Source organism: Lepidochelys kempii, chromosome 5, assembly GCF_965140265.1.
Source record: "Lepidochelys kempii isolate rLepKem1 chromosome 5, rLepKem1.hap2, whole genome shotgun sequence".
Classification (NCBI taxonomy): Eukaryota; Metazoa; Chordata; order Testudines; family Cheloniidae; genus Lepidochelys; species Lepidochelys kempii.
Window position 1 is genome coordinate 78212834 of NC_133260.1, and position 14259 is coordinate 78227092.

The 14259-nt window shown below is 39.9% G+C and overlaps 1 protein-coding gene across 2 annotated transcripts in view; it reads left to right on the plus strand.

Annotated features, from left to right (window-relative positions):
• Nucleotides 1-14259, plus strand: part of SNCAIP (synuclein alpha interacting protein) — a 100017-nt gene that overhangs the window by 41408 nt on the left and 44350 nt on the right. For both annotated transcript variants that reach the window (XM_073344812.1, XM_073344813.1), the window contains exons 2-3: nucleotides 401-503; nucleotides 12597-12669. In XM_073344812.1, coding sequence (XP_073200913.1) covers nucleotides 447-503; nucleotides 12597-12669 — 130 coding nt within the window. In that variant the 5' untranslated portion in view covers nucleotides 401-446. The remainder of the gene's footprint in view (nucleotides 1-400; nucleotides 504-12596; nucleotides 12670-14259) is intronic.

Genomic DNA, 14259 nt, shown 5'->3' on the forward strand with positions numbered 1-14259 from the left:
GGGTGCTCTGCACCTTGCAGGATCAAGCATCTAGTGGGCTGTTACTGTTTAAGGATTTGATCCTGCAACTGACTCTGTATGCACAGCCTTGTTGACTTCAGTGGGGCTCTGCATGGGGAGAGGGTGTCTGTGAGTGTACAACAAGTTGCAGGATTGGAGTCTGTCACATCCTGTTCACATTCAAGGTGGCTGTCCTGCTGTATTAGCTGAAATGGGCACAAGCACATGCACAAAAAACCCCATGATACCTGCCCAGAGCAGACAAATTAAGTGAAAGGAAGGGTACTTCAATTCCAGTCCAGCTTAAATACTTTTTCAGTAATGTGGTGACCATGTGAAAATGTTTTAAAGGTTTTAGATTCTTTAATATATATTACCTCATTTTCTGTATTTTTAATAGGACTTTACTGCTGTACTGACTCACCCAAAATGTGCATAGAAGAATAATGGAAGCCCCTGAATACCTTGATTTGGATGAAATAGATTTTAGCGATGATATATCTGTAAGTATAAATATTTTTTGTTTGTTTAGAGAGAGAGGATTTAAGTGGCTCGATTTCTAGCATAAGACACACATCTCATTGTCATTAGAGGCCAAAGCAGGCTTTTACCTCATGCAGAGGCTACCTATTTTGCTTCAAGTATATATGAACTGAATTCAGGTATACAGAAAAAATTAACAATGTCCCCATGTGCTAGAATGAAAATCAGATTTTTTTCCAAGGGAAACATAAATCGCTGAAAGTAGAGTTTGGGGCCCGCACTTTGTCTGCATTAGTAAAGATGATCTTCAAATCAATTTAATACATTTATTTTACTCGTGCTGAACTGCCTTTATTAACTCTTTGGGTGAAATACCCATCAAGTGATTACCTACAATCACCAAAAGAATAGTTTTAAAAGAATTGAAAATAGTGCCATATGCTATCCCCTTCCCCCATCATGAGTTTATTTGTGTAACTTGCTACTCTGCCACATAGGCCAGCTCCAGACTTCAGCAAGTTTCATTAATAGGTTGCAATTTGATATGTTTTGAGGTCTTATAGTACAGCTAGAGCCAGCAGGACTTCCAGGGAGTCTAAAGAGAGCATGGCTCTGTTGCACAATTTCTCTCCTCATCCGTTACTAATGGGCTAATGCCCCCCACCTAGGTATGGAATTCAGAGGCAGTCCAATGTTACTTTTGGAGGCTCCAGGACTAAGCTCCATCCTTGAGCTCAGGATGCTGGATTTTCTGCCTCCAGAGGTGGACCAAGTTGGCGGTTCAGTTTCTCCTGAACATTTTGATTTTAAATCTTTATTTGTATTCATTTTCATGCAGTTGTAGTTTATAATTTTCCTCTTCCTCCTCCTGTGCATTGGGTAAATAGCAGCATGGTGACTTCAACCACCTGGATCTGCTACTGCAGCATCTCCCCTGCTGGGATCCTCTGCCCTTACTCAGACATGGCAGAGCTAGCCTGCAAATACTTGACTTAAATCTAATGAGGTATTCCCTATGTGAGGCAGCATTTACAACAGCTACAGAGGGTGAATTATACCCTGCTTCTTCCCAGCCAGCCAACACACTTGCTCTGCCAGAGTACAGGGCTCAGAGTTGGACTGGCATGTCTGGTCTCCACCTTGCCCAGAGGGGAGACAACTCCAATCAGGGGCTTCTTTAGTTTTTCAGGGAGAGAGTCTAAGAATGAGGAGGAAGCTAACTGCAAAAGACTTGGGCTGGACAGGGGGAAAAAACCCCTAGAAAGGATCCAGAGTCACCCTCCCCCCCCCGACCCTGTGGATACTGAAGTGCGCCCTTTGTTCCTTGGGGAAAGAAGCCAGGCTTCTACACAGCTCCCACTGTGATTCAGGGAATTTTCATGATATTCAGGGACAAGTCCTGAAAACCCCAGAGACCCAAAAAGGATAAAGCAATTGTGTCCTTCACAAGGCAGTAATTAATATTTTTAATGAACAAGTGGGGTGAAAATCAGGGTTTATACCTGTGACCAGGTGCATCGCAATACCCCTTATTCTTTGCCGCCTTCTGCAGAGGGATTGTTTACTGGGGCTTTTCTATATGGAAGCTCTCATAGTGCTCTGTATTGTGTTCATGGCCCCATCCCCGCCCTGCTGCATGTCTGGACATGCAGAGAAGCCTGTTCCTCCTGTGGAGCCCTGCTCAGGATGCAGCCTAATGGGAACTATGCCTGTCTGGCTTTCAGCCCGAAGTCCCTTGCTCTGCTAGGGAAAGGGACTCAGATTTCAGTAATGGGAATTGTGCCATAAATTGTACCATATGATCATTAGCCATAAACTTTTGCTGTGCCATGGAAAGGGGCTCTCTCGTCACCTCTCCCTCACTCTGCACGCTGGCTCCAAACCCTTACATTCTCTTCAGACAGTCAGTGACCAGATCAGAGGCACTCGAGGATTCCACTCCTCATGAAGCCATATCGTAATGGGATTACAGAGAGGTAAAAGGACTGAGAAATATAGGGCCGAAGGATTGTGGGATAGCATTGGTGGAATCTCTGGATGTGAACTGGGGGACCCAGGCTTCAGCTATGTCCATGCTGCAAAATGACAGGATTTGGACCCAAGTCCCACTGGGACTTGGGCTCAGCCCACCCCACCCTACCCCACCGCTAGGCAGCTCATAGGACCTGGGTCCTGAGGGTTTGCTAACCCAAGTCAGAAGGTTTATACGGTAATTGGGATTGGGCTTATACCTACGTCTCAGCATGACAAAGACACAAGAGCATTTGTGTACGAGTGCTTATAATTCCTGAAGACTCTTCCTTCTGAACAACCCTTTGCACCCGGAGTCTGAAGTGGCAGGCAGTAGTCACAGCAAGGCCCAGGTCGCACATTACACATTTATACCCATACATAGACAACATGCCAATCAGTACCTTGTACAGAGAAACAGAATCATTCATAACTGGAGAGCAGCTGGAAAGGATTCATAGCTACCCGTTCTTCAAAATCAGGAAGAGCTTTTGACCCAATGTAGAGAATTGCTCACGCAGAGATCAAAATAAATAATGGCTCTGTCTATAATGTTACCATAATGACAAAGATTTGCAAATATCCAAAACTTCATTACATCATTCATTTCTTGAGGGGCCATCAGTAGCCAATTATCTCCAGTGGCTAGGGTTGCTTAAAATGTACCTGCAGAAGTTTCTTCAGAGGATGTAGAACCGTGTACTTGATGCACTGACTCCTTCATTCAGACTGGGAAAACCTACATTTAACTCCCTGAGTGTTGGAAAAGAAGTTGATCATGGATTCTTCATTAACCTCTAATCAAGTCTGGTGGTCAGAGAGAATTCGACCAGGATATTTCATTCATTGATCTGGTCAAATTTATATTTCAGGTGTAATGGGAAAGCTCCTTAGGGGCAGGGTCTGCCTCTTTTGTGTAGTGCCAACCACAATGGGGCACTGACCTCTAGATGCTTGTGATACAAATATTATAATAATCCCAAAGTTTGGTGCTCTTAGCTATGCTAGAGTTTCTCTGGGAGATTTCTCCCTACAGCCAAGCCCCTTAGAAATGTGGGTAGCAGCCTTAGCAGCATTTTGCAGCCAGGCACATGGAATCCTCTATTTGACTGTGAGGTGCCATGTTTAATCACAATGACAAACTAGACAAGCCTGTGGCTGGCCTTTCTAGTTGTCATTACCTCTGAAAGGCAAGTTTTGGAATTAGTTCCTATATCTATACAAAAAACACAGTGCTGTTGCCATGTGCAAAAGTTTATTCTTGTAGCTTCAGAAACCGTTTCTGTTCAAGGTAAGTTCCTCTTTCCACAGTTCCTGGAAAATAGTCCTCCTATTATTTTGTTGTAATCCTTGAAAGGTTGTGGCATGTGTGGGCATTCCTACCGCTCCAAACACACATCTCAAGTATATGGTATATATACATCAATTGTACCCTATTCATCTCATTCCATCTGAAATGCAAAGGCCTTATTGCCTCAAAGTTGCTGCAGGCAAGATATAAAAATTCTGCACCAATTGGCATGCTAGGTATGTGGGGAAACTAAAGGGGGAAAGTGTATGGGCCTCATCTAAGGAGGGTTTATAAAATAAGCTTCTTTTCCTCTGAAGAGACATCCTTTGGTAGGAAGAAGCTACTGGGTTGGTTCCCACATAACTTGTTCTTTTATAAAGCTGTTGCTTTATAAAGGGGAGCTTCCATTCCTACTATTACTCGACTATAATTATTAAATTCTGCTTATCTTTCCCTCTTTCTGAGATTCACTGCTTGCTTCTTCCTATGAGTAATGAGTGAGGAGAGAAGCTTTGCAAATGAATGAGAAATTTCTTAGCTGATAATTTTCTTTCTGTTAGTAGCTTTTCTCCAAATTCAGCCCACCCCCGGAGCCTGATAAATGACCAGAATAGAAGTTGAAGCTTTTCTCTAAAAGGAGACTGTGGGCTTGTCTACACTAACAATTAGTCTGTGCAAGCTGTGGTCTGAATCTACCCTGCACTAGCCTACTGCAGTCTAATTGTCCATGTACACCTTGCTGGTGCACATTAACAGTTCATGAGCACACTTTGATCTAGACGACTTTGGACTGGAATTAGCTCAAAACACTCTAACGAATTGTTAACCCATGGCAGCAGGATCCACAGGGAAGTTACCCTGCACTAGCCTGTCACAGTCTAAGTTCATAGCCCAGTTTTCCACAGTGTAATTGTGTAGACAGGCCCTTAGATATTATATATTGTCTTAAGGTTAATTTAGTACATTTCATATGAGCTTTTCTTAATGCTAATAACTGGTTGCTGAAATTTTTCTACAGTTGTGGAATAACTCTTCTGGTGGCTTGAGCTGAAGGGCGGAGCTTAGTCCTGGAGTATCCAGCAACTCACTGGACTACTTCCAATTTCCATATGGGCGGGGGGAGGAGAATTAGTGCATAAGTAATGAATCTGAGAGATTTCAGAGTAGCAGCCGTGTTAGTCTGTATTCGCAAAAAGAAAAGGAGTACCTGTGGCACCTTAGAGACTAACCAATTTATTTGAGCATAAGCTTTCGTGAGCTACGGCTCACTTCATCTGATGTTGCATCCGATGAAGTGAGCCGTAGCTCACGAAAGCTTATGCTCAAATAAATTGGTTAGTCTCTAAGGTGCCACAGGTACTCCTTTTCTTTTTGCGAATCTGAGAGAAGCTGCTAAGGGGAAGAAAATGATCAGGTAAGAAATGTCTCAGTCCAGGTGTTCTTGAAATACTTGCAGCTGTAACTATTGTAAGCAAAAAAGCTGTTCATTTAAGGTGAACACTTGGCAGTTATTACAGGAACCACTAATGCAGTTGATTCCTCCCTCCCTAATCATATCTCTGCCACAAATGTTTCTCTTTTATGAATTAAAAGTTGTTTATATGCTGAATGTCTGGCGAATGAGGGCACTTTGACACAGGAATATTTCTGTTGTAAATGGAATTTATTAATTTGATTTGCAGGTCACCTTTATGATACGAAGTGCAGAGCCCAAGCTCTCTCGTCAGACATCATTATAAACTCTTGCAAAGGATTTTATTTTCTTTCTAGCATTTTGGAAGATGGTTCCTTTTAAAAAAGCTCCAGATGCTTTACTCACATACAGCTTCCTTTTAAAATGAGTTTTATTTTTACCTATTTTTTATGTTGACTTTTATTTAAAGGCAAGGGGGTGGGGGGAGATATTGAGACATTACAAGACGATGATCCAATCTTGAGAGGATAGTTTATTCTGGGGAACTGTCTTGTTAGGACTGTTCCATGTTAAATTATGTCCTGTAATCTCTTTCTAGGCCCAGTTTTACAAAAAACATAAAGCAGAATAGATGTATCCTCTTCTTGCCTCTCTCATTTTGCCTGATGTTACTGAATGGTGGATTTAACTACCAGTTTCACTGTTATACAGCTGAGATTGCCCATGCTATTAGGAAGTACTCTGACCTCCTGCTGAACGTCGGAGCTAATGGCATAGATTATAGAACAAGAAATATCCCCATCCCCGGGCAGGAGAATGAAGGATTTGATGTCAAAGGAAAGATTAACTTGAGAAGTACTGGCTTTCCTACTACTCTGCTCGTCTCTTGTGTGGTCAAATGCATGAATAAACAGGCTTTGCACAAGGAAAGCGTGCAGGGATGGGAACGGGGCAAAATTCTTCCTTTTGTCAGTCCACAAAACACTCCCTTTTGTCAGTCCACAAAACACTTATGCTACTGCCTCTCTAATCCCTAGTTACCTGTGAGCATGTGACCAGCAGTGGCTAATTTGTCTGGGTTGTTTAGGGCTCTTTGTCAAGCTCTCTTGGCTTTCTGAAACTTCAGATTTCACCTTCATGCTGTTGTGGAGAGAGCAGCTCCAGAGCACTTTTGTTAACCATTTTCAACTTTCCTGCTACACTTCCTCTTCAGATCCAAAGCAGATAAGTAGTGACTGGAAATTGTTACAATCCGATGGCTGTTCTGTGGCCTATGTGAAGTGCTATAGTGGTCTTAATCCATTTCTCAGTGTACATTTCTCTTCCAGCTGAGATCCTTGTGGGTCATCTTGGCCAACAGGTCCAGATCTGAACGGCCACAGAGACTATCTTTGGAATACTAGAGATGTTTTAAACGCAAAATAAATATTTTTTAAGTCTTACATATGTGTCTAATTAAATAAAAACTATAGCTTTCTCTCCCATAAGATGCTCATTTTTGAGACTTTTAGACTACCATAATTTAAGTGCCACAAATCACAGATTTATTTGGGTGTAGTTTATATATAAGTAGGGTAGTGTGACTCTTGTTTACATTATACAGAAATATCATTCTGTCCAAAATGACGTTAGGTCATCAACTAGCACATCTTCACTTATTACTCTCATGAAAGAGCAAGTGAAACAGGCAATAGAAGAGCAGGAAATGAATAAAAGTGGGAACACTATGAAACTTGTAAATTGCATTTAATCTCAGGTATACCTTTAAAAATCAGTATGCACAAGTTTAACCTTCCCCCTTTCCCAGTCACTCCTATGGGGACAGATAAAATTAGCCCTGTTAGTAAGTTGTATACTGTTCTAGTGGTCCCTTTATGGTTTCTTAGTACTTTAAAATACAGGCTGTTTACTACACTCTCATGTTATGCAGTTAAAATTATTATTATTACTTACTATTGCAATACAGCAGTAATACAAAATGCCCCGATGTGTTAGGTATTGTACAAGCACACAGGAAGACAGTCTGTTTCCCAGAGAGCTGTGTGTGGGTACAGGGGTCTGCCTGCATTGTGCCAGTGCTGGATTGGAGCTGGATTTGAAAGAATACGCTACATGTGAGTTTAAGTAACAGTAAGAGGTAATTAAATACAGTAATATTTTTTTTTATTTACACAGATTAGCTATTGCACTCCTTGATGAATTTGAAAGCCTTTTGTCTTTTATTAATAAAATTGGCTGTCCTCAATGGCTGCTCACCCCAGCCAGACATTGGTTGACTGACTTCTTGGCAGAGCTAATTATCAGCCTCTAATTTTTACACAGAGACACAACAGGCAAAAGGCTGTTAAAAGACTTACAAACTCTTTCAGATTCAAACAAAAGACATGTATCACTTATAAAGCCAATAGAAAAACAACTCCTGTCTGTTGTTAAAAGTGAAGAATAAAATACAGAGGGTATGTCTATATCGGATGGTGCAAACAATACACATGAGCATGAAGAATCAGAATAGGGCTGCAAATGTGTTAATCATAGCAAGTTGGCCCATAGTTTATGCTCTTGGGAAGTAAATTATTTCCTTATAGTCAAGCCACCAGTCTTGCTATTTTCTTTACAGTTATGGATGCTATTCTTTGTGTTTTGTTTTGTTTTAATGTTTAGATAAGTGAATTCTGTGTTCATTAAAGGAAGAGATTGGGAGCACTGACATAGCATAGACAAAGTTTTTTGTGTAAGCTTTTTGTTTTCATTTTTAATGTCAATAAATATTCATCTGTTATGCTTAGGCAGCCATTTGTATCAGACATGCAGTATAAACAAATGAATTAATAAAATATGTTGTAAGGCTGCTTTGCTAATTCATAATCTTGTTCCTGACCTGCAGCACCCACAGTGTGTCCTGGACACAGACTGTGAATTTGTGGAATTGTGGGTAAGAAGTCTGTAAGGCACACAAAAACCCTGAAGGGAATAGTTAAGATCTGATCACCTTCCTCATTTTCAGGTGCAACCCGAGCTAGGGTTTGTAACCTTGTCTCTGGAGGGGAAAAGTGAGGGTTTTTCATTTTACTATGGAAGCACTGTATATGGTGATGCATTCTATGTATTGCTTTACTAGTTCTAGGTCACTGTTTAAGTAGCAACCCTTGAAAAGTGTCCTGAAAGAGGAATGTACTGCACAGTTTTAAACCATGAAGTAGTGAATTTAAAAATGTTTTAAAACTTACTTAAAATGTTTAAACTTATTCATAAAATGGTGCAACTGTAATCTTAACTCTGGTAGTTAAGTCTAATCTTTTTGAGAGAGTGTTTAATATCCAGACTTACAATACAATATAACAGTTAAAGAATTTAGTATCAGTCGAGAATTTTGAATGATAGGCCAAAATTTGGAACTAAAATTTAATTTTCTTTTGTTGATTTAATGTGAATGGAAGATGACTGAATTGCTGCATTTTCCAGAATAATATTTAAACAATAATGGTTTGTTCTAAGAAAAGTTCTACAATGTTAATAACAACTGAAAAAAAACTTAATTGTAATATGGACAAGAAGTTGTCTGTGTCATCTGGCGTAAAAACAGAGGAGTTAGGAGTTTAAGATCAAGACAAAGGCACTGGAGACCCAATCCAGTGCCCGTGAAATCTGAGAGAGTTTTGCCATTGACTTCAGTGGGAGCAGGGCAAGGTCCTTGATGCTTTCAGCGGTCACTACAGACCTGATCCTGTGAGGTTGTCAGTGTCCCCATTGAGGTGCTGAGTGTCTCTTGGGAAGTGCTGAGCACCTCAGTTCCAATGTAGTGGAAGTTAAAGGTGCTCCATATGACAAGTGAAAGATTAACAAAAACCCATTATTGTCACTATACATTTCCCTTAATTTTATTTTTTAAATTGTTTCTGTTATATCTCTGTCCCGCTACATTTAATTTTTCTTCCATTATTTTTCTTTCTCCTACTGTTGGGCTGGTTGTGAATTTTAAGCTTGAATGAAACTGCCTAGAATGTCCCTGCTAGATATTCTGAAGGTTTGCCTGTTTGTGGGTGTGTATATTTAAAATTCATTTAATACAAACTTTAAAATAATGTTAAGTGCAAAGATTTTAGAATTTCTGTTCCTTAAGATTTTGTAGTCCATTATTGCTGGAATGGACTAGTTATTTAACAAGCCATGATCATTTTCACTAGTGTGACACTACAGATTTACAGCTTCTACCAGCAGAAAAACTGGATTTATCTGGATTCCCACTAAATTCTTAGAAATCTCTCGCCTGCTGTTACTAATCTCGTACTAATAGTACCATTTTTTCCACCATAGAGGTATAAAGATTGCAGATTAAAGACCCTGATCATGAAGTTTGCTGAATGTCATCTTTTTCAGTGGGGATTGAGGGCACTCAGCACCTTTTAAAATCTGGGTCATCTCTGGGTAACATGGTTGAAATAAAAAATACTACTACTAAGCAATCTAGTCTTGTAACATGCTTTTGTTTTGCAACTGGACTTTAGTGTAAACCACAAGATAACTCCTCTTCTGAGTTAGTGAAGACCAGGATAGAGAGTGTCTGCCGTTTAAAGAAGGAGAATCCTCTCTTCCTCACTCTGCTGCTCACTCACTCTGTGCGCTGGGGCATATGACTTAACTGCTTCTTGCCTTGGTTTCTCTTTCTTTAGCTAGGTTTAATAATATGTATTTCACAGAGGAGCTGTGAGGCTTAATTAATGTGTGTAAAGCATTTTAAGATCCTTGAATGAAAAGTAAAAAATAACTTCCCTGAATTATGTGTAGCAAACATGGCATTCTGGATAAAGAATGGGAGCCCCACAGCTATCAGCATCGCAGTTCGATCCATTGAGTTACTTGGAAATTCTGGCTGGAAGAAAGGTTAACAACTGTTGGTGGACCAGGACTGGAGCTAGAAAGCTAGAGAAGGAAGTTGCAGAGGGAAGAGCTGGGAAAGGTCTGCTACAGGAAGCAAGTACTATTACCTCCTAGCAGCTCTGTAGTTTCTCAGCTGAAAGCCACATCTCTGTATTGACCACAAATGCAGATAGCAGAAATGTAAAAATGCAAAAATATTTCTGAGAACAGAGGTGGGTGGGAGGAAATCTGTTAATGAAATCAAGCATATATCGTTAAACATCATCATCAGATTTATAACACAGTTAATTGACTTTTTTGTGGTTAACTGAATATATTTTAATACAACGTAGGACCAACAAGAAAGTTTGTACTTCCAGGAGTGGAGAAAAAAGACAGAGACGGAATGGGTCTTCACTTTTGAGGGTGCCTGACAAACACATTACCGTAGAGTACAAAAGACCTAATTCTAACTGAATTACAGACTGTGTAATAGTTTAACCTGCACCAGCTGGTGTTATAGAGCTACCATATTTCTTGGTAGCTTCTTTTAAGAATCTTACTATGCCAGTTCAACATTATCTTTTTTTATCTGTGTGGTAAAATACCAAAATGTACAGATCGATAGTTGACTTTTTATTCAATAGCAGCAACAGAAAATACATGCAGTTTGTATTTGATGGTATCCTTCTCCATCCACCCTTCACATATCACTTATTATCTTAGAGTATAACTACACTGGAATTAAAAACGCGTGGCTGGCCCATGCCAGCTGACTCGGGTTCTGGCTAAAAGGCTGTTTAATTATGGTGTAGACGTTCGGGCTCGGGCTGGAGCCCAGGCTCTAGGACCCTACGAGGTGGGAGGGTCCCAGAGCTTAGGCTGCAGTCTCAACCCGAACATCCACACCACAGTTAAATAGCCCTTAATCCGGGCCCCTTAGTCCGAGTCAGCTGGCATAGGCCAGCCACAGGTGTCTAATTGCAGTGTAGACATAACCTTAGATTGTGAGCTGGGACAAAATCTTTGTATGTGTTTGTACTGCCCCCTAGTATAATGGAACTTCTTTCTGGGTAGCTTTGCAATATAAAAATTAATTAATAAATTAAAGTTCTGATGCTGAGAATACTTAGCATCCGCAGTTCCCATTTGACATAGTTGCAGGTGCCCAATATCTCTCAGGATTAGTAGGCCTAAAGGAGAAAAGTAAAGTATGGAAGGGGGCTGTGTTTGGGTGGGGGGGGGCGGGGGGTGGTGTGTGTTTGAAGTAGCCACAATCCATGGAGTGGCTGTTTTACTTGAGTTCACTTGAATCAAACGAGTAAGTTATTTCTGTAATTGGTCACCTGAGATTTACTTTTTGTATCATTCAGAGGCATATTGTCACTTGAACTTCAATTTGCTTCAGACATGCAATTGGCAAACTGTCAACAAAAAAACAAAACTGGTATGACAGTTCCTTTTCTGTGTCGAAAGCTGCCATGTTTTTGTATGTCGTTGTTCTGCTTCATCTGTCAATAGCAGACTAGCTAAAAATATGTCTTCCTTTAAGAACATAGGGTTTTTATACATTCCTCAAAATTTTGTGCTATATTAATCCTAAATATTTATTTTTTACTTTACCTTTTAACTGTTTTTAATAGCTTTTAAATGTGCAAAAGCCACTGATTTTTTTTTTCCAAAGGCATAATGATTTTCAGATATGTGTTGGTTTGAAAGGAAACTCTTGTGACACTCTAGCATTAGATTAAGGGTTTCTTGATATTGAGTAACCAGATTTCTGTTTGTGGGAAATTGTATTTTTATGATGTTGGATCATATGGCAGATTGAAGGCATTCCACAAGATTATAAGGAAATGATTGCCGCTTAGTCGGATAAATATGTTGTCCTTCCCCACCCCCCTGCTCTTTTTAAAGTTGGATCCAAAGAATAACTTGTTGATCAACATCAGGTGTATCCCCTCACATCAAATATTTGTTTTAATGAAAGCTGTTCTTGGATGAGTAGACTTATGTTCTTGTTTTCCTGTGCATTGTGGGGAGGTGTCTGTATCTGAGATCAGAACTCTAACACACTAGCATATTTTTTCATAGAGCATTGTATAAATCTGAATTTTATCTGCTATAAAGCAAATTATGTTAGAGAGGTATGCTGGAACTTGCAAAATCAAACACCATAATGTATAGCACAGGTGATCAAAGTAGTCCCTGGGTTTCTAAAGCCCCTGTCAATTTTAATATGGTGGTGCCACCTGTGGAAATTATTAATATATGTGATATGTCATCATGACCCAAGCAGTTATGCTCCACAGGGATGACAAGTCGCAGCAAGAAATACTGATATCTGATGGAGCGCTGGATGCTGGGATGCAGTTGCCTTCATAGGCAGCTGCTCCATTTCGTGCAGATTAGGGGTAGCCTCAGGACTCAGCTACATAGGACACTTGAAATGTCCCTACTACTACTGTGTTTTTCTTTTGTATAATTTTGGGAATGAACCAATTTGTACTTTATATGCATTTTTCCCTCTCTCTATTTCAGTACTCGGTAACTTCTCTCAAGACTATCCCAGAATTATGTAGAAGGTGTGATACACAAAATGAAGACATATCAGGTATGCTGCCCACTTTTGTTCTCCCATCCTCTTTTAGGCTGCTTCTTAAATTGCAGAACTTGACAGCCTTTGCTTCTTGGCAGTGTTCTGCTGTTTTTGTTTTATTTTTGTACTGCGTTCTGGAAACATGGATTTTTTTTTTCCAACAGATGTTAGGTCATTAGCACAAAAAAAAAATTCCATAAAAGGATTTGGCTGTATAAACGTAAGGCTTCATCTGAGCAACTCCAAACCACAATATATGCAACAATTTACTTGAAAACCCAAGAAACCATTGGTGACAAGACATAATGATGTAGGCGCCAATGAAAGAATGTTGGATACATTTACTACCCCTATGACGTGACCAGTTTGAGGGATGATATTTTGCCAGGGTCTGAAATCCTATCAGAGATGCTACAAGATAGAGTAGAGTACAGTAGAATCTAGGACATACTGTAACAGTTAAGATTAAAGCAAAGTTTTTGAGTTTAATAGTGTAAACTAAATGAAGAATCATGGCATCTAGATGAGAACCAGCTGGAGACCTTTCCCCCCCACTGACAAAAAGTTCATGCAGTGTTGTTTTTCACTTTCTAAATCAGATTAAGCCTCTTTTGTTTTTCTTTTTGTGATGAACAAAAATGAATTGATGAGAGTAATACTTTAGTGTGGAGCTATGAAAAGTTTATCTTTCATCTGATGCTTTAATTGTGCTTTCATTAATATTGTTGAATCTAAAACATTTACAGCAGAAACCTGAGACCTGAAATTCATGGGAAGATGGACCATGCCAGACTTTGGCAACCCTTATTTCTGTATTTCCTTTCACATAGTTGTAAATTACCAAGGTTTGTAGATAAATTGAAGCTTTCTAATAGCTGCTTCTCCTGCCAGAATCATTAAGGGCTAGATTGTCACAATCCTTATGGCAGCTGGACTTGAAAATAAAGAGAAGTAAAGCCTCAATTACTTCTCTGTTCAGACTGCGACTGGCTGCAGAGGGGAGGGCAGGGTCTACACAGACAATACTTTTCTGCTGCAAACAAGTGGGTGGGGAAGGGGTGGGAAATGGGATGTAAACTATAATGATCTTGAGGGTCATTAAACAACAAACCAGTGAATGAGAGAGGAATAAAACAAACTACAGAACTTCTGTGATGAATTGCTGTACACAGCTACGCTGTGTTCTCAATCACAGCTTCCACGACACCTTTCTAAACTACTATATTTATAATACTGTCCCATATGAGGGAGCGTCTTTAAATTATAATCTTCCACATACAGATCTCTACATAAACTGTTCCACAAAAAGGGGATAAAGCAAGAGGGAGCAGGGTAGGAATTGCCACTAAAAGTCACAATTCATTCTCTAGTCTCCCAGCCAGAATGGTCTGCTCAGCTCTCTTTGAAGAAATAATATTTCTTTTTATTTGCAGAGAGAGAGCCTTGCAAACGTAAATGTATATAAACCAATAACAAGTTTGGAATATTTGTTACGTCTGATTCTTCTTAGAGATCCTGGGATAGCCACAGCCTGTTGTGCAGCTGAATTTTTAACTAAGTTCCATCTGTAAAGTCCCTTTTGCTGTCAGTTGTCTTCCAGTGATG